Below are 19,917 nucleotides of genomic sequence, written 5' to 3'. Positions count from 1 at the left end.
GTATGGTAGTTGACACTCTCAAATAACTCCGATAGGTTAGTGAGACAGGGCTTGTCCTTGCATATGCCATGCTGGTTTTGCTTCAGCAAGGCTTGTTCTTCTACCAGTATTACCAGACCAGATGTCAAGTTAAGCGGCTTGTAATTTCCCATGGACTGAAGAGGGCTGCAGTCTGGTGCTCAGCTAAGGCCTCTCCCTACCCTAAGCTTCTTGCAGGAGGGTCTTAAAGGGACAGTCCTCCAGCCTGGAGCCTAGGGTTCCATTGCCGTTCCACTGACTCCTGCCTTGTACATTGCCTGGGAGTAGCACACAGGCAATGGGAAGAATGATCCCCTGGTATAAAGGAGGCTGATAACTCAGGGCAATGTGTGTCATCCTTGCGCAGGGGCCATGCTAATCTTCTCTGTATCGTTCCAATTTTAGTATATGTGCTGCCGAAGCGAGCACGAACACACAGGATGAAACGGTTAAATCTGCAATGATTAAATGGGCACAAGATATTGGTCATAACATTATGTTTGCTGACTGGGAACAGTTGTGGACCACCGGTATGAAATTTACGGCATGTAATGCCTTAAGAGAGAATATTATGAAAATGATATATAGGTGGTACATGACACCAGTCAAGCTTGCAAAAATATATCATTTGCCTGATAATAAGTGTTGGAAATGTAAAGAGAATGAAGGTACATTCTTTCACCTTTGGTGGACGTGCCCAAGGATTAAGGCTTTCTGGGAGATGATCTATAATGAAATGAAAAAGGTATTTAAATATACCTTCCTGAAGAAACCAGAGGCCTTTCTCCTGGGCATGGTCGGCCAATTGGTGCCAAAGAAGGATAGAACTTTCTTTATGTATGCAACAACAGCAGCAAGAATTCTCATCGCAAAGTATTGAAAGACACAAGATCTACCCACCTTGGAAGAATGGCAGATGAAAGTGATAGACTATATGGAATTGGCGGAAATGACTGGCAGAATCCGAGACCAGGGAGAAGAGTTGGTGGAAGAAGATTGGAAGAAGTTTAAAGACTATTTGCAGAAACATTGTAAAATTAATGAATGCTAAAATGATGTTGGATTGAAATGAAGTGGCTTTAGCAATAAGGTTAAAAAGAATATGCAAAAATGGACCGATAATTAGATAAAAATATAAAGTTATAATATGTTAAGATATAGAATTAAGATAAATACAAAGAGGGAAAGGATTTGCTGAATTAACTATGTGAATTGGAATACAAAAAAGGGAGGTGTGAGGAGGTCAGGAAACAAGTAATTGAAATATAAGATACGAAAAGATTGATTTGTTTTTTAATTGTTTTTTATTTTTTCATGTATTTTGTATTTTTCTTTGCATTTTTGTATCTTTTTTCTTTTTATTTGTATTTTTCTTTTCTTATTCTGTAATTCTCTTTTGTCTGTAAAATTTCAATAAATATTGTTAAAAAAAAAGAAAGATAACTCAGGGCAATGTGACTCAGGGGCTGCTGCTTCCGAGGGTCCCAGTTGGGAGGTCTCTTGCTCAAGGAGTTCCTGGGTTAAAGGTGCCGAGGCTCAATATCTGTGCTGGGCCCAGGCTCAGCACCTCCACGGAACGTATCCCTGAGTCCTACTCATTACTCAGAGAACAGGCCCAAAGGCAAATCAATGCCACAAGCCTGTTATTTATTTACTCACTGCTAAAGCTAAGCAGGTTTAGTTGCAACAAAGCGCCTGGGAATCAGAAGCAGCTTTTGAGTCCTTCCCAGGAAGAGCAACTTATAAATGCAACAAATAAAAGCAGCCACTCTTAGGAGCCTAAATCCCAGTTAGACTCATTTGCAAGCCCCTTTTGTTCTGGGGAAATTTTCAGACAAGAGGCCCTCTGAAAACAGCTGAGAGATAACTTGCCTCTTGTTTGTTATGTGGCAATTGTTGCCTTTTTATTTATAGTAACGAGATTGGCTTTATTCCTTTGGCTGCAGACCACAAACCATTTAGGAGCTTTGCTGAAATTCCACGGAAATACACAGCAATGTTAATGGATTGTGGGTTGCAGCCTCCTCCTCCTCCTCCTCAGGGAGCTCAGCTGCAGGTAGCTTCCTCTCCTGTGTTTCATTATTGTTTGCTTGGTTTTGAAGAAACTGAGAACATTACTGGGTGGGTTCCCAAGTGATTTCCCCCCACTAATGCATTTGCCCTACGGACCCTCTAAGCCTTAATGAACCCCCAAAGAAACTTCGAAAGCATCGGCCAATTTCATTCCGCTGGGGAGGGCAAGTGGGCAGGCTGGTTATTACAAGAAGTAAGCCTTGCCTCTCCATTCTGGATCTAGCCCAAGGTCCATCTCACTCAGAGTGTATCTGATAAAGCAGCCTTCGCCAGATGTTGTTGGACTACAGCTCCCATCACTTCCAGTCAGTTGGTGAAGGCTGTGACAAAGCCTGAAAGACTGCTGGATTCGGCTAGTGAAGAGTTGATACTGTGGCTGGGGTGAGGGGGATATAGGACTATGGATGCTATAAGGGTCTAAACACTGCCTGCCTGCCTGCTTGCTATTCCACCTCCGTAATACCTGCTCCACCCACATACTTGTAAATCAATAGATTATTGGCATCTCCAGCGCTTTCTTCTGCAAAGCAAAGGTTGCCTTCAACCTTCCACAACTTGTGGAAGCTGTAAGCAAGAAGCATCTAAACCTTCTGTCTGAGTACATCTGATGAGAATAAACAGAAGTTCTGCTCATTTGGTTCTTCGGTGATGAGGGACTTGGAAAGATAGGGGCCACATTCACATGTCACAAAATGCCAAAATGGCTTATCATGGGTTGTTGCGGATGCTGCCTGGTGACTCTGACCCCAGAAACAGACTGATTAACCTTGGTTTCTCATGATGCCCAAACCTGGAGTCACCATGGCTTGTTGCTCCCTAAGAAGCCGAACTGCAAGCCATCCTTAAACCATGGCTGGTTGCTGGCCTGCAAGTTCTGGTTTGTAAGGGAGAAGCCAGCATCTCCAGAATTCAGATACCACGGGCAGCCAGGATGAACTACAATGTCCTGCCTTGTTTCTCTGGTTGGGACCAGTGAAGAGTTGGAGTGTGGGCAACCAGGCAAAATACACCAGCACCATTATTGTGAAGTGTGAACCCAGCCGCTGCCTCTTGATTCTTTCTTACAGAAAGCACTGGTTTGCAACATGGATTAATCCATAATGATGCTCTGCTATTGATTAGGTAAAGATAAAGGGACCCCTGACCGTTAGGTCCAGTCGTGACCGACTCTGGGGTTGCAGCGCTCATCTCGCTTTATTGGCTGAGGGAGCTGGCGTACAGCTTCCGGGTCATGTGGCCAGCATGACTAAGCTGCTTCTGGCGAACCAGAGCAGTGCACGGAAACGCCATTTACCTTCCCGCTGGAGCAGTACCTATTTATCTACTTGTACTCTGATGTGCTTTCGAACTGCTAGGTTGGCAGGAGCAGGGACCGAGCAACAGGAGCTCACCCCGTGGTGGGGATTCAAGCCGCCACCCTTCTGATCGGCAAGTCCTAGGCTCTGTGGTTTAACCCACAGCGCCACCCACGTCCCTGCTATTGATTACCTGGGCCAAATTACCAAGAAGGCTATTGCTAATATCCAACAGGGCTGAGTGTCACAAGTAAGAGCACTTGCAGAAATGGTTAGCACATGAATGGACCATTTGGTTCTTGTGTCTCTGCACAAAGCAAAGAGCACATGGGCTGGTGGTAGCATTCCTAGGCCAGGAAAGGCAATGGCCCATGGTGCAGGTTTCAGCAGGTGCAAATGTATTGGCTGAGTGGTCCATGATGTATGGAGCAGGGCAGAAGGGGCTGGACAAACTGTAAGCCACACTGAAGGTTATTAAGACAGTGCAGAATAAAGACCTGCAGGCTGTCTCTCACCCACAGGGCAGTGGGAGAGTGCCTGCTCTGTATGGAGAAGGTCCCAGGTCCAAGCAGGATCAAGCAGGAAAAGCCCTTCTCTGCCTGAGATTCTGGAGAGCAGAGAGATAATACTGGGCCAGATAAACCTGGCAGGAGAGCAGCTTTCTATATTCCGCCTGAACTGGTGCGATATGAACTTGCTTAGATTTCCAGACTCGCCATCTCTCAGGTAACAGCAGCTTAGATAAATAAAAATGTGGAACCTGATGAAGTGAAAGAGAGAACAAACGGCTCACCCTAACAGCTGCAGTCTTAATGTCCCTCCACAATACCCTGGTCTGCTAGGAATGCTTCTGGAGCTACATAACTTGATTAGGAGGTAGTCTTTGGGTTTAGAAGGATTACAACCACATCAGAAAAGCTGTTCAGCAGCTGGATCAGGCCACCTAGCCCTGCACTCTCACCACACAGGGACCAACCAGATGCCCATTATGCGAAGCCACACATGAGCAGGACACAAGAGCAACAGCACCATGCTCTGTCCAATGGCACAGCTTCCCTGGGGCTGAATGACATCAGTGGCTGGACGTTCTGACTTGTAGAAGCTCCGCTTCAGCCAGCCCAAAAAAGCCTCATGTCCCAAGTGAACTCCTCTCAGGCTTTAACCAGCCGAGGAAAAATGTCACACTGCTCTCCCAAAACCCAGATCCCTTGAGGGTCTGTGAGAAGGAACAGCAGAGGGGCACCAATTTCCGTTACGAAAATCTGACTAGCGCTCAGGTCAACTCTTCAACCCTTAAACTCTCCCAAACTTCAGGCCAATTATGATGAATCCGAATAGCATTTAGCTAGAAGAACTGACAGCTGCAGAGAAGGAAGAGCCAGGCAGCAAGGCTAAACAGGGAAAGAAAAGCCAAGGTGTTGCTGTTCCTGACACTCCCTGGCTGGACATATGGACCAATGGTACCATCCAGCCCATTAGTAATGGTGTGAATTATGGAGCTAAGTGGGGGTCCTCATCTGTACCAGGATCCTGATGGGGACTTTGCCCATTTGCCCTCTGCTGTGGTCGCAACCAAGATCAGGCCCTGCACCCAAATGCCTATTTGCCCTGGTGCGAAAGGGATCTTCCTTTCCAACACACACCATAGGCACAGAGCTCCACAATTTAGGCTCCAGGCACAAAGATGTTGAAATGTTTTAATCTTTTGCTGTTAACTGTAATAGTTTTTATAAACTGTTTTTTAAACTGATTTTATTTTATTTTTTAAAATGCTTAGAGGTTTCACTACTATCTAAGTAGCTTATACATTTTGTTAATCAAATAAAATAAACTGTGACCTTAGTGGGGGGCTTAGGGTCTCCCTATGCCTGCTATTTTCTTCTTTAAAAAACCCCCCACAATTCTCCCAGCTAATGGCGAAAATGGTGTGCTCTGTGCTGACTGGGGGGTGATGGGAACTTGCATTCCAAAACATCTGAAGGGGCACCAGGTGTCTGTGCTGCTTTAAGGTGCCACAGTTCTTTTCTGCTTTTGATGGACTGACTCCCTTTCTAGTAGAGTCAGACATCTGGTGAGGTGGATTTGACTGAAAAGAGCTTGTCCTGAAATGCTGGAAAAGAGCAGGAAACTGAAAGCTCAGGCAGTGAGGAGGCGAGCAAAGAGTTTAATTGAGGGGGACGAGGTCAGTGCTTAACCACTTAAAACAATAACTCCTCCTGCTGCTGACACTTAAAACAACCAGGCAAGAAGCATTTACAGGCAGTTCCAGGAGCACTAAGGCCCTCTAAATGGAGGCAGGGAGACTGCCTGGGGCTGAGCTAATGAGGTGTTAATGACTCCAGAGGAGGTCTAAATGGATGCCAAAGGGGGCACTTGAAAAGGCAAAGGAGAGGGGCATAGGCAGATCCCTCTTTCAATCAGGACAAGGCAGCTGCTGCAGCCTTTCCTCCAGTCTTCTAAGACTGACCTGCATCATGGATGTCATGCACACTCTCACACAGAATGCTGTGTTATGTGGGAGGCAAAAGGTGGCCCAGATGAAAGTGGCTGCAGAAGTTTCTGCCATAATAAATTTGTCAGACTTTTAGGTGCAACAGGACTCATTATTTTGCAGGAAGTTGGATAGTATATTAATGATATAATAACACCTCATAATGCACCTCCAACATCCTTCTCACTAGTGACCATCTCCAGTTGCCAGTTGCCAAGGGCTACCAACAGGGAATAGTTCTCCACTTTGCATTCTGCTTGGGGGCTTCCCAGATGTATATCTGGATTTCCCATTGCTAGAGACAGGATACTGGAGTAGAACTTTGTGGTCTGATCCATCAAGGCACGCCCTTGAACATTTAGGTCTGTAAGAAAGCTTTCCACTTAAACAGTTCCACAGCCTTAATGCCACAGAGCATTAAGCACTATCTACAATCTGCAGAATGTTTTTAAAATTTCAGCACTGGATGGGTTGGTGGGGGCTTTTGTTTGGAGACGACTCTTCTCTTCATCTCCATAGAAACTGACTATGCTTGTTGCTGTTTAAAGGGAAAGTGTCTTGTTCAAGTGCCATTTCTACAAGGGTTCAAACAGGGCAAAAGTCAAAGTGGAGCAGGCAAAAAAGCTGTGGGCCACCCTTGTGACAGAGGCTCATGTGGAACTCTTGACTGATCAATGTGGACTAGTGTGAAATGTAGATGTTTCTTCTGTCTGGAGCACTGAGGTGATCTCAGGGCTAAATTGCACTTGACCCTGAGTGTGTCTTTGCATCTCAAGTGCATGTACTTAAAATGCAAAGGGTTATCTGCAGGGTGGGGAGCTGTAAACCCCAGAATATGTGCAGAGGAAGGCAACCAAAATGATGAAGGGTCTGGAAACCAAGGATTATGAAGAACAGCTGAAGGAGTTGGGGGTGTTTAGCCTGGAGAAGAGAAGACTGACAAGGTGATAGGATAGCCATATTCAGATATCTGAAGGGCTGCCACATAGAAGATGGAGCAAGCTTTTTTTCTGCTACTCCAGAGGGAAAGACCTGAGCCAATGGAACCAAATGACACAAAAGCCTATTCTGACTAAACATTACTCGGCTATGAGTGATCGCCAAAGAAGAAAGAACACTAGGTAAGAGCTAGAGGTAAGTAGAATGGACTCCCTCAGAAGGTGGTAGACTCTCCTTCATTGGAGATTTTTGAACAGAGGTTCGATGGTAATCGGTCAGGGATTTTGTAGCTATGATTCTTGCACTGCAGGAGGTTGCTCTAGATGTCCCTTTGGGTCCCTTTCAACTCCACAATTCTATGTTTCGGATAATCCAGAATACTATTGCCAAGGGCAAAGCACAGGATTATATAGAACAGCCTAGCCACGCCCACTGAGGCTGAGGGGAATGGTAGTCCAAAACATCTGGAGAGCACAAAGCTGGGGGAAGCCAGAGCCTGGAAGTGGGTTCAAGCTGCATCTTATATCCACTTTCTTGCAAAATTTGCAAGTTCCATAGTGCTCCGCAATTTTTTAATTGGGTGCTTTGGTAATTGTTTTAAACTTGCCACTGCCCTTTAGTTTTTCATGTATTTTGTTTTATATTTGTTGTAAACCATCTACAAGTCTCTATAAGGATTGATAGCTTAATATTCAAATCAACTCACCTCCAGAGTTCAAGTCAATTCATCTCTGTGGTCTTTAAGTAATTTAATTGACCAATTTGTTGATTAAATTAAAATAAATCTACATATTGCAAAACATAAAGTTTCAAGGAAAAGAACAGTTCTTCTTGAGAAATCACACAAAAAGTTTCTATCATATGTGGTGATTTAGTCATTTACAAATAAGCAAATTATATAAAAGAAAGCTGGAAAAAGAAAGAATTTATTTTGAGATGTTGTATTTGTTGATCTATATGTTGGTGCTTCTTGCTTGTTTGTTTCAAGTATAATTGTGCTAAATGCAATTTTATTTCTCAGAAATGAAGGAAGAGGATTGCAGTCTTTAAAATAAGTATGCTGGGATGTAGGCAGGAGGACTGCAGCATTAAGCCATCCTGGCTATGAAGTCTGAGTTCCATACAACAGAAAAAGCGGGATGCTGAGAGGCAGTTCTCCATCGTGTCTGCCTTTATGGAGCGCACGTTTTCCAAAACACCAAACCTCACAGTATTGGCAGCACACAGAATACAGGCGTACCAAAAGAACGTAATGTGTGAACGGTCCTCAGTCACCAGCCATCCTCAGTCACCAGCTGTTAAAGGATTGCACATGCCACTTGCCTGCAGTGACAACCTGACCCTGCAGAGGGCAGTGCCGAGCAACAAATACCTCCCCTAAACTGTAATCCAGGAGGAGTGACAGACCTACAGGCAAAAACAGCAAACTGCTTCTGATGAAAAACCAAATACCTGGATGTAGTACAGCTGGGAGGGACATCTGACTGGTCCTTCGGCTCCAGATTGGCACCAGAATTGCACCGCCAACTAGACTGGGCAGGGGGAACCCCAGCAGAGAAGGCGGCTTCCTGGGGTCCAGTGCTGGTGGAACCTCAGAGCCCAGTCCAGCCCCTGTTGCAATACGCCCAACTGAACTGGACTGAGGCTGAGTGGGTGCATGCAGCTGGTGGAGGAGGCAATGGGCTCCCCCTTCATCCTTTTATGATTCCACTTGAACCATCAAGCCTTGTGTAGTAGAAAGGGCAAGAGTGAAAGGAAGCTGAGCTGGAGAGGCCGCAGAGATGTCTCTTGGCAAGCTCAGGAGCATGTGTGTGCATGTGGTAGAGGGTTGCATTTGGGGAGGAGTGGGTGAGCGTGAGCATCAAGGGCGGCCAGTCTGGAGACCCCCTTCCTGCATAGGACATTTCTCCTTCCCAGTGAAACAAGTGAGGAAGAGAGAGGGGAGAGGGTGGAGCAGGGAGGGGAGAGGGGAGGAGGAGCTCATTAGTAATTAGTCAGTACAACAACATGCAAACGAGGTTAGAATGTGGACGGGGTGGGGGTGGGGGAGAAGGGAGCGACTGGGTGGCGGCTGGATCAGATGCAAACTCCCCCCTTTTTTGAAACAGGCAACGCCCATAGCCCTGTCAAACTCCCACAAACTCTGTAAGTAAGACCTCCACCCAGCGCTGGCCTCCCCTCAAAACAAGCCCAAGATGCCAGTGCTGTAGCTCCTCCAAGCTCTCTACCTTCCTTCACTGCACACTAAAAATACAGGAAGGCTAAAGAATTGGGGCCTGACGGGCGCCTGTGCACAATTACGAGAGAGGCAGGCATGAGAGCTGGAGGCCTCCTTTGTGCATGACACGTTCTCTACACAGATGCAGGACTGAGGATCGCCACCCCACCATCATGTGTGAAAGACCACACACATACATGTTGGTTTTGCCATGTGTTATGTGCATCAGGAAGCAGGCTCCCCCTGTGTGGACACTGCAACCCATCTTGGGACACAGGCGGCAGGCACTGGACAAGAAGGGCCAATCAGTTCCGGCCTTTCCAAGGGTCCCCAAGGTCAGCCTCACTAAGCAGGATCTTCCTAGGCAAGTCAAGGGTCAGGCACAGGGCCCAGCAGCACTCTTGAGGCCCTGGAGGGATAGGATCTGCCCCAGCGAACAGCCTCTGGGTTGACTGGGCCTAGGATAAGTACCAGAAGGAAGGTTGGGCTCTGGAGGAGCTGAGCTTTGGAGCGTGCCTCCTTCTGGGAAGCAGGCAATGTTTCTGTCTGAGCAGGATCATGTCTTGAGGGAGCCGAGTGTCCAAGTGGGAGGATTTTGGGTTGTGCAGAGTGCTCCTGTACACCCCAGAGACAAACTACAACCCTACCCCAGGGTCTTTGGCTGTCTATGATGCCTCGAACCTTTTCTGTTTCCAGAAAAGTAAACCTGGTCACTGCAATCTGTGCCCTCTTCTGCCTTCCTTGCCCACAAATGCCTACAAAGCTGGGCATAGAGGACCCATGAGCCCTGGTTCCCGCACATGGGGCCTAACCCACTCTCATCTGAAGCAAATACATTTCACACTCCTTCGCCTTCCTGAGCAAGTGCCACCCCCAGAAAGAGAGATGATTTGATGCAAAGTTCTCGCTTGCCTGTTTTGTGAGCCCTAGTTAAGAGCCTGTTACCTGCACCTCACCCACCCCTTTTAGCAGAGCAACCCTGGAGAGAACGAGGGAAGCCAAACCAGGGTGGGATGGGGTGGGGGTGGGAGGCAGCAAAGGTGGGGGGGGAAGAGGGGAGGATGTTCGAGTAAAAAAATTTGGGGCAGTCTCCTCGGACAAACTTAAAAGTTCAGACACAAAAATGGCAGTTAGTAGGAACAATCAACACAGTCTTTAATTAGTACACTATTAGTACAACAGGAGTTAATTATCAGCTAGCATTAATCATGACTCTCAATTAATTAATTAATTAATCATCAGAAAGAGAGAGAAAGAGAAGAGAAGAGAGAGATTGGCTGAGAAGAGACTCAGATGGAGACAGAAGCCGTGCAAAGCAGGGATCAGGCCCCAAAGCGGCCTCCATGCGTGTTAGATGGGGTGGGTGGGCAGGTGGGAGAGCGGCGGCGGATGATGGAGACAGAGAGAGGAGAAGCAGGCAAAAGCCGGCAAGCAAAAGAGAGAGAAGAGAAAGAATGGAGAAGGCCAGGTAGAGGAATCAGAGCGACAGAGAGAGCAGGATGAGGCCTGCTTGGCCATTTCTAACAAGAGCACCTGGCACGGCCCCCAGCACACACTGAAAGCACACTTAAGGAGAGTCAGGCATGGGCGCCCACCCTGAATGGATGCCAGGCCCAGCAATTAGGGGAGGTTTTCCGGGGAGAAGGGCTTCGCCATTTCATACCCAGGTGCAAGCACCCCGAAAAGAGGGCCTTCCACCCATCTGTCCTCCACACTATTATAGGCCCACATGCACAAAGCTCTCCCAAGGCCCTGCCCTGTGTGGCTTCCCAAGGCAGGGAGGCTTCAGAAAGGCAACAGGCTGACACCAGGAATGGATGATCCAGCCACACAGAGAAAAAAGTGGCATGATGCTTACCCCCCACCCCCCTCACAGGACCAGTCTCTGTCCCAGATGACTCACATGTTCCAGATAACTGAATCTTCCACATACAAACACACTCACTCACTCCTGCCATACTCACAACTGTGCCCAGGGTAGGTTCTAAATGGAAGAGAATTCTCAATGGGCAGTGTGTGACTTCCTGCCTTCTTCACAGAGAAGATTTTTGATTTGATTGGTTTGCCTCTTTGTTAACTGTACCATTTCTATGCCACCTTCCTGCCAAGGCAGTTCACAATTTAAAATAGTAGAATAAACAAACAATACAAAAATATTCACAGGAGCTTCCTGGCCTCCTAAGATTCTTCTTGTTGGCTCCCACCTTCCCTCAGGACACAAAAGGCCACTTTAAAGTAGTCCCAGGAAATGGGGGGGCTGCCCCCCAGGCTCTCTCTTTGATTACTGCTGCCCATAAGGGCAAGAGACTTTTTTCGTATGCATTCCTACTCTCACAGGGTGCATCAATGGATTGCATTCAAAATGGGACTTTACACACACAGGCCTTTGTCTCTTTATCACTCAGACCCTCCTGCAGCCCCACACTGGCCTTTGCTGAAACAAGGGGTGGGGGGCTAGTACAATGAAAGAGCACCTGCCTTGCATGCGGAAGTTGCCAGGTCCAATCCCAACTAGCTTCTCCAGTTTAAAAAGAGCCAGGGCAGACCTACTGCTGCTTGAGAGCCACTGAAGCTGCCAGGCAAAAATTAGAATCGTGTTCAGAGCTGAAGGCAGGCAACTCCTCTGCATCAGCCTTGGGGCAGGGTCCTGGGAATGTCAGTGGGGAGCTTCTCACCAGCAGAGTCCTTGGAAAGAGAGTGACGGTGAGGGGAAATTATAGGGGTCTCTAAGCAGAAACTGGCCAGGGGATGCTCCAGCTCTGGGCTCCCCACATCAAGCAGGGAGTGCTGGACTTGATGGCTTCCAATTCTATGATATGTTAGCAATGTTTGGAACTGGGAGTTGAGAACATGAGACCATAGGAAGGATCCTGAAGCAGCAGGATCAGGCCAAAGGGAGTTTCTCTAGTCCACCATCCTTTTTCCCACAGCGCCCAAGCAGATGCCCTCATGGGGAGGCGCCCACAGTGACAACATGAGCACCGCAGGCTTCTCATGCTCTTCCTTCCCCAGCAAAAGGAAGTTAGGGAGGTGCTACCTCTCCTACTGGAGGTGATATACAGCCATCATGACTACTAGGCAACGTTCTTAGATGGCGACCCTAGAGGAGGCTAGTGATGGGGACGGTTGGGACTAGTGTGTAAAAAATCTTGTGCAAGGTGAATCAGCTGAAACTGGGAATGTGCAAAGCAAGGGATTGCTGAAAGAATGCACATAGTCACCCACATAGAGAAAATACATCTCTGCGCAGAGACAACTCCTCCAGTTTCTCATGCCCACCTGGTCTGACTCCACAAGCTCGCTTCTGGAAGAAATCCATGCAGATTTATAAAGCCAGAGGCAACCTTTCTTTCCACCAAAGTCCCAGGGACAGAAAGAGGACAGACGAGGGATTCTCCCAGACTCTGAGGCAACCATGTTCTATTTCCCACGGGGCAACTGTGCCTGCCTCATGTGAGGCAGGATGGGAGAACTGTGTTTGTGTGTGTGTTCCCAGCGCCAGCTTTGGCGGCACAGATCAGTCATGGGAAGGGCACGTCAGAGAAACAGCAGGCAGAGCAACCACCTCTTGGGCTTCAGGCACCACTTCTCATTTTTTCAGTTTGGCACCAAAGAACCAAACCAGCAGATTAGGGAAAACCTCTTGTCTTGCCACTCATCTAATTTGTGCCTCCCAGCAAACCAAGATGTTCACTGCAGGAAGGTAAGGGATGTTGTCAGCCAGGAGGGGTTCCAGAGCTCCATCGTGGCAGCCTCAGGATTTAGGTCCCAGATGTAGCCCTGAGCATGCAATGGCACCTAAAGTAGTTCCCACGCTTCCCAGTGTCTCTAGATGCACCAGGATGACAGGAACCATGGGAGCTACATTTCTCATATGCCCCAAATTCTCTCTAACCCAGAGCTAGGCTAGCTGATTAGGGCCTGATTAGCACTTGAACTAATACATGACCCAGATTGTTGTGCCAAGTGCCTAGCGGGCATTTTGGCATAATCTCCCCCTCTCCTAAAGCTGAAATTTGTACTGCGATGAAAGCCTCCATAGGCACCAGTCAACATGTTCCTCCTGACACAAACAGCAACTTCATGGTACTGATGGTGGCAGTGTTGATTTTTCACCGGTCCAAAGCAGGAGGGCAACTCCCCCCACCCCAACACTACCACCAGCCAGCTGCTATTTGCATTTTTAAAACATGCATGTTAATTGCATTGAGGCCTTCACACCCTGCAGGAGTATGCAACTTCCAAGTATTGCTGGATTCCAATTCCCATCAGCCTCGGACAGCATGGCCTGGGATGATGGGAGTTGTAGTCCAGGAACATGTGGAGGGCCACAAGATCCATCCACGCCTGCACTAAGGCTTATTCCCCTGCTTATTCCCCTCAGCCCTACTGAGCCTCCCTGAACAAAATATTCAACCTACACACTATCCTTCTCTCCCATCAGCAGGACCCAAAGAAGAGCCTGCAATTCTCACATATGACACACACATGTCCTTACTACAAACACAGACAATTTTCAAATGGCTTTAACCAGCTTCGCTTCAAGCATCCTTAGACGCTGCATTTCTGTAGAAGTGCTTGGACAGATGGACTAAGGGATCAAAGATCCCTTCACAGACCCACAACTTCTTTTAGTCATCAATGAGCTGGACTACTCCAAAAAAATGTGACACTGGTATACAATTTGTAGGGCTTGGGTACACGCACACAAAAACACAGAGAGAAACATCCTCAGGGCCACGTTCACAGGAGTTGCACTCCTAAGACCTTCTGATGTGTGAAATACCAAATGCACATGAGAGCACAATAACAAGTGCCTGGCTGGTCCAGCATTTGGTGTGTGCATCTTCCCTGCTGAACAGGCCTGAAGTTATATCCAACTGTAAATTATACAGAGATCAGATTCACTGGAATTAATGGATCTCAGTTAGTCACTGGCCAATGTTTTCAATGGGTCTACTCTGGGTAGAACGATCACTGGATACAACCCTTCTTCAGAAGTACCTTTTACACACTGGAAGACACAGGCACAGCTCTGCAGAGTGGGATATTGGTGGACTACAATTCCCATCAGCCCCTGCAGCCAGCAAGGCCAATGCTCAGAAATGATAGGAAATGTAGTCTAGCAACATCTGGAGGGGCCTTGTGTTCATAGGATTCCGCACAGGATAAACTGTGCGGCCTTTTCTCCATCTCCAACTTCAAAATGCTTTTGTGCCAGGAAAAATATTTTTCAACGGGGGGGGGGGGGCAGGAATGTGTGAGGTGAGAGAACCTCCACATTTAAAGACAGTCTACACCTCAGTGCCAGTAGCTGGGAAGCAACAGCAGGAGCGGGTTATGAACTTCAAGCCCTGCTTGTGGACACCCCCAGAGGCACCTGGCTGCCACTGAAGCAGGATGCTGGACTAGTAAGGCCTTTGGTCTGATCCAGCAGCATAATAAGTTGCTCTGATGTTCTTAAGCCTGCATCCAGGATTCAAGATAAACTGGGTGGGGCAGGGGGACAGTTAATGCCTAAACTGTGGGGCTGATGCACACAAGACTCACACACCCTAAACACTAAGCAGGAAGAGACTGTCTCAGATGCCTGCCTGCTCATAGTCCCTCTCACCATGCACATACATGTCCACACCTATGCCCCTGCATTCAGCACAGCTTCTCCCCCAGCAACCCCATTGTAACCTTACAGTGCTCCTGTTTGAAATGGCCAAGTTGTGAAGTTGGCACGCCATGCAGGGCAGAAAGCGGGGTGGGACTGGTAGAGTGTGGGAGAAGGGCAGGAGGAGGTGGAGGAGGAGGAGGAGGAGGAAGGGTAAAGGAAAGGGGTGGGTGGACAGTGTGCGACACAGAGTGTTAGTTTCAGCCCCAGAGAAATGCTCTGAAAATAAAAACTGGACACAGAAGCTACATGCCCAAAGCAATCCTAGCATGCCATGCAGTATGGAGGGCCGGCAGCAGGACCCCAGGGGAGGGGAACAAGATCCAGGGCAGCCAGTGTGGTCAAGCACTACCTTGACAGGCCCAAGCCCATCACAGGGCAGACCCTTTCAAGCCACCCAAAGGGAGGGTACTCAAAGGGGGAAGCAATTGTAGTCCAATTACCCACGGGCAGGGTTCTCCTAACTCAGGAGGGGAACTTCAGCCCTCCAACCTCTGCCCCCTGCCCCCGTGCCACGCCACAGCACAAGGGAAACTCCTTTTGTATTTCCCTATAAGCTCACCTTCCTGTTCCTCCACCCCATATCAAAGTGTCCCTCCCCTCCAATACTCCCACCTCCACCCTGCTGGCTGCCCGTTGCTGTCCTTCCCTGGGGGGCAGCTGGGGTCACAGCGCAGGTGTAACAGCGCACAGAAGTTGCTTCATGGGATGGTGTTTTCCATGGATTTTTTTTTGGGGGGGTGGGGATAGGGAGGGGAAGGGTAAAAAGTAAAGTCATAAAATAAAATGTTTTTAAAGTGCTCACATTTTTTTTTTTGTTCATTTGTTTTGAGTTGGTCATGGTGGAGAGAGGGGTGTTAAGAGAGCAAGTTTCCTGTACATCTGCAAATTTGAGGAGTGGGAGGAATGCTCAAAGTACTTACAGAGGAGGAAGGCTGGAGAGAGACATCTAGCCCTCCATGAAGACGCCAATCTGGGGGGTGGACCTGGTGGCCTCCACTTGCTGTTTTGTTGGGCTGCAACTCACAGCAGCCCCGGGAGCTGGCATGGAAGTTGGAGCCTAGTAACATCTGGATCCCACCCAGGTTGGGGAAGAGCGCTGCTTGAGGCCTGTACTTATACCCCAGATGGCGCTGCTCAAGGCCTGTACTTATACTCCCGACATCATTGACACTGACTGGGGGCGTTTTCCCTGCCTTCTCGGAGGCTCTGAGGTTTTTTTCCCAGTGGGGAAGTGGAACTTTCCTTCTCTTGCCAGCCAGTGGCTTTGTACACCCACCACCCCACTCTAGACATCTTCTTTTATGCCTATCTTGCACTACCCTGTCTGGCAGTGGTGGCGACAGGCAAGCAGGAACTGTTTGTAAATCAGTGAGTGGCAAAGGGCTCTCTGGCTGGCAGAGCAGGTGGAGGGGAGGAGCAGAGGAGCATCTTCTTATCCCGCTCCTTTGTGCCCAGAACAGAGAGCAAGCAGGCTGGGAAATGCCTGACACCTTCCCCTGCCAGTCCCCGGCCGGCTAGTTAACAGAAAGCGAGGCTAGTAACTTTTACAGGCATATTTGCAAGGCAGGGGATTGCACTCTGAGACAGGGCAGGGCTTCTCTCAAACAAGGCTTTCTGACAATTCAGTTTGGATATGTTAAGAGTGTTGAACAAGAACCAATGAAAGCCAAGTTCAAATCCCTTAAAAAATAAAAATCTTGCCATGAAGCAAGATTATCTATCAGCCTAACCTACTTCACAGGCATCTTGTGAGGATAAAATGTGGGTTGGAGGGCCATGTACAGTGCCTTAACCTGCATGGAGGAAAGGCAGCATGTATTAGAAAACGGGATAAATAAATAATTTTGATTGCAGGCAATTTGAAGCTTCTTTTGGCCACCTAGCATTATGTGCCAACTTTTGGGCCTGAAGCGACTTCCAGACTCCAAGTCAGCCAGTGGCTCTTTGACTGCTTGTTAAATTCATACCAATGCAAGTCACCTTCTTTGGGGGAAATAATTTCTATAATTAAAGTCTCTCTGTGTGTGCATGTTCTAGTGTGTTTTAATTTTTTTTCCAAAATAACAATAATTTTCAAAACCCAATTAATGAATTAAAAAAATAAGGAAGGGAGGGAGAGAGGTAAAACCCACGGCAAACCAAATGATTAGACAATTAGACTGATATCTACCAGGTAATGCAGTTTGTTTACCATAGCGTGTCCAATTCCTGCGTGCTGTATGCATTAAAAAAAACAACAACGAAAAAACGAAAAACCAAAACAACGAGAGGGGGAGGGGGATAAACAGGAAAAAAAATGACCAACCATGAAACTTCAAGGGAGATTTTTTTTAATAAAAAAAGAGAAATAAATCCCCCCCAGTTCCTGTGACCAACAAAATAAAAGACACTAAGCCACACAACCCTTCCCCGCCGCTTGAGAGCACCAGCCTCACCACCCCACACTCACCCCCAAACCCCCAGAACATCCTAGGCCTTGGTTAGTAAGGAAAGAACAGAACAAAATGAAAGACTGGAAAAGGAAAAGAAACAACCGACATTCCGTGGATGGCACAAAGGTTAGTTCTGGTTTCTCCGGCTGAGAAGTCGAATCTCCCCCCACCCCGCTCTGTCCCGCCACCCGAGAAGCGTGTTAGTAACACAACAACAACGAAAGTTGCCAAGGCAATCTCTAACAAGGTGGTTTGGGGGGTGGGAGGGTGAGGGTGAGGGGGAGTGGAAGGATGGAGGAACACAGCACGGCCCATGTTAGCAGTATTAGTAGTTCCTAGGCGGCCAGTTTGGAGAGGGGAGAAGGGGCAGGAGGGGAAGAAGAGGGCGGTGGGCCCAGCTGGGCGTGACCCACTCATGATGGCCTGTGTGTCTGTGGTGTGGTGGTGATGGGGGCGTCTGGGGGGCCTAAGGGTCCAAGTGCTTCTTAGGAAAGAGAGCAGCCAGAGATGCCATGGGGGAGACAGAATGCCCTTCCCCAGGCATAAACCAAGGCTGAGTCGATGCTTTCTTTGCAAAAAAAAGGAGACAAGAAATCCATCAAGAGGATTAGCAGACAGATAGAGAGAAAGACAGAGAGAGCAGGAGCTGTCAAAGAATGAGGGAGGAGTCCCTGTTCTGTGAATCCAAAGACAGCAAAGGGGGCAGATTCAAAGCCCTCCCGTAGCCCCTGTGCACTGGCTTATTGCTCCAAAGCCAGGAACCCCATGGACAACCTTTGTCAGTTCTCTCCCGACCAGCTGGGAAGCAGGCATGCCCTCGCAGGCAGCCTACAGAGCAGTGGAAAGGCCCCTACTCCTATTCAGAAGCACTCTTCTTCTCCCCCCTGCTCAGACAGGACACCCCGGCTTTCAAGTTGCTTTAGCAGCTCCACCAAAAAAAGCCCCCTCCCCTCCCACCCCATTAGGTCTCCACTGCCACCACCATCCAGTCTCTCCCACATCTTGCTTTTCACAGCCTGGCCTGAGCTCCTGGAGTTCACTCTGTTTTCCACCACTCTGGAACATGTGAAATGATTGAGAGTGTTTCTGAGCCCACTACAGGGTGTCCTTCACTCACCACTGAGTGGCCATAATACATGTTGAAATGAGGTGGGTGTTTTTGTGTGTGTTTGCGACTTGGACATTTGCATGAGTATTGCATTCACTGCCCCCCCAGTTTCAGAAATCAAGAAGTCCGCTTGTACTCACATCCAGACACACCGTGTCCCCTTCACCGTTTCTCCACATTCATCCAAATCCCAACATTTCTTTTTAGCTGCTAGCATGTCCCCGCCTCTTCCCACACTTCTCCAGACTAAAGGGTGGAGAACAAGAGGTGGGGACAGGACCCCTTATAACTTGTTGCCCCTTAGGATTCACAGAACAAGACTCCGCTTTCTCCTTCCCGCACCAGTCTTCCAGCCCAAAGAGAACCCTCCATATTCAACATACTGTCCAGTCATGGGAAACCAAAAATCCAGCCAGCAAAGCAACACCCTGTAAATAGAACAATGCCAAGATGGGGAATGGGAACACCATCCTGTGGTCCAGACACCAAGCAGAGGAGGGGGCGGGGGGGGGGAAGCAGATTCATTTTTGCCCTTTCATAAATCAGCTCTGCAGCGCAACCAAAGATGGCTCAACTACACTGACTTGCTCTCCCCTTAAGGTACTGCACAGCCACCAACTTGTTCCAACAGGGCTGGGGATCTTCAGGCCCAAGGGTCAAATGTGGACCTCAAGATTCTCTCCAGGCCACACCCCTCATTGCCCTAATTCACCTTCTCTGAGTGCTTTTGCCTGTTGAAATATTTCCTTTGATACTGCCTCTTGCTTGACTGGGTGGAAGAAAGGAGGGAATAAAGGGGGGCTCTGACTTTTTCATGGTTGGAACATGGCCTAATGTACAAAGGTAAAGGTCACCATCTGTTGCTCTACCCTTTTTTGCTTCTGGGGGCCACATGCCAGTGGTGGGCATGGTGCAGTCCTTGGCCTGAAACTGGTTCCCCCTCCATGCATTAGAGTGTTTTAAATCAAGAACATGTTGTCACATACCAGGCTATGGCTCCATGCAAAGGAACCCATTGCTGGCAGCAGAGAGCTGAATGGGAGGTGTGGTTTGGATCCACTCAAGACAGCTCATAACAGAGGCACAGGGCAAGGGGGCAAGGCTTTCCTCATATCCCTTTGGGGTCAACTATGCCACAGCAGCAGGCACCACACTGCTCCAGAGGTGAAAAAGGTAGTGAGTTGGGAGTTGCCAGACTGAGTGAAGGTCGTAGCCATAGCAATGGAGGGAAGTCACCAAATTTTCCCCTTCACCCACCAGAAGTTCCTTGCTGCAAAGGAAGGTGGCCAGAAGGGGGAACAGCTGTGCAGAGAGGGGCAAGATAGAAGAAGAGGAGTGGTTTTGGGAAGGACAACCTCCTAAAAATGAGAGGTGTCCCTGGTACTGGGCAGCCAAGGGAAGCACAGAGGGTGGAAGAGCAGGTTGGGTGCCACTGGCTTGGCCTGGAAAAGGAGGTGAGGGGGGAGGGCTCTGTTGGGCTGCAGAAGAAGAATGGCATACCCTTAGCTGAGCAAAGCCCACACACCCTGCTTTTGGCACCAGACTCCAGCTCTGGCATAAGAGGAACAGGAATGGCTTTTGAACCAAAACAGTGTGCTCAGACTCATACAGAACTGGGTGAGGGGGCTATCTGGTCCATTTGGTCCTTTAGGAAGGGAGAAGCAGTTCTGGGCCCAGC

At 48.4% G+C, this 19,917-nt stretch overlaps 1 protein-coding gene across 27 annotated transcripts in view; it reads right to left on the bottom strand.

Annotated features, from left to right (window-relative positions):
- The window catches only part of NRXN2 (neurexin 2), a 340,969-nt gene that overhangs the window by 174,196 nt on the left and 146,856 nt on the right, over nucleotides 1-19,917 (bottom strand). For 16 of the 27 annotated variants that reach the window (XM_083591980.1, XM_083591978.1, XM_083591984.1 and 13 more), the window contains one exon: nucleotides 16,870-16,914. The exons of 4 other annotated variants lie outside the window; for them this stretch is intronic. In XM_083591980.1, the coding sequence (XP_083448106.1) occupies nucleotides 16,870-16,914 (45 nt within the window). The remainder of the gene's footprint in view (nucleotides 1-16,869; nucleotides 16,915-19,917) is intronic. 7 more of the 27 variants (XM_083591981.1, XM_083591985.1, XM_083591982.1 and 4 more) reach the window with 1 other exon arrangement.

Source organism: Podarcis filfolensis (genome assembly GCF_964270895.1).
Source record: "Podarcis filfolensis genome assembly, chromosome: 16".
In the NCBI taxonomy this organism is placed as follows: Eukaryota; Metazoa; Chordata; class Lepidosauria; order Squamata; family Lacertidae; genus Podarcis; species Podarcis filfolensis.
Note: the sequence above shows the minus strand (reverse complement) of the source record. Positions and strands in the feature narration are given on the sequence as shown.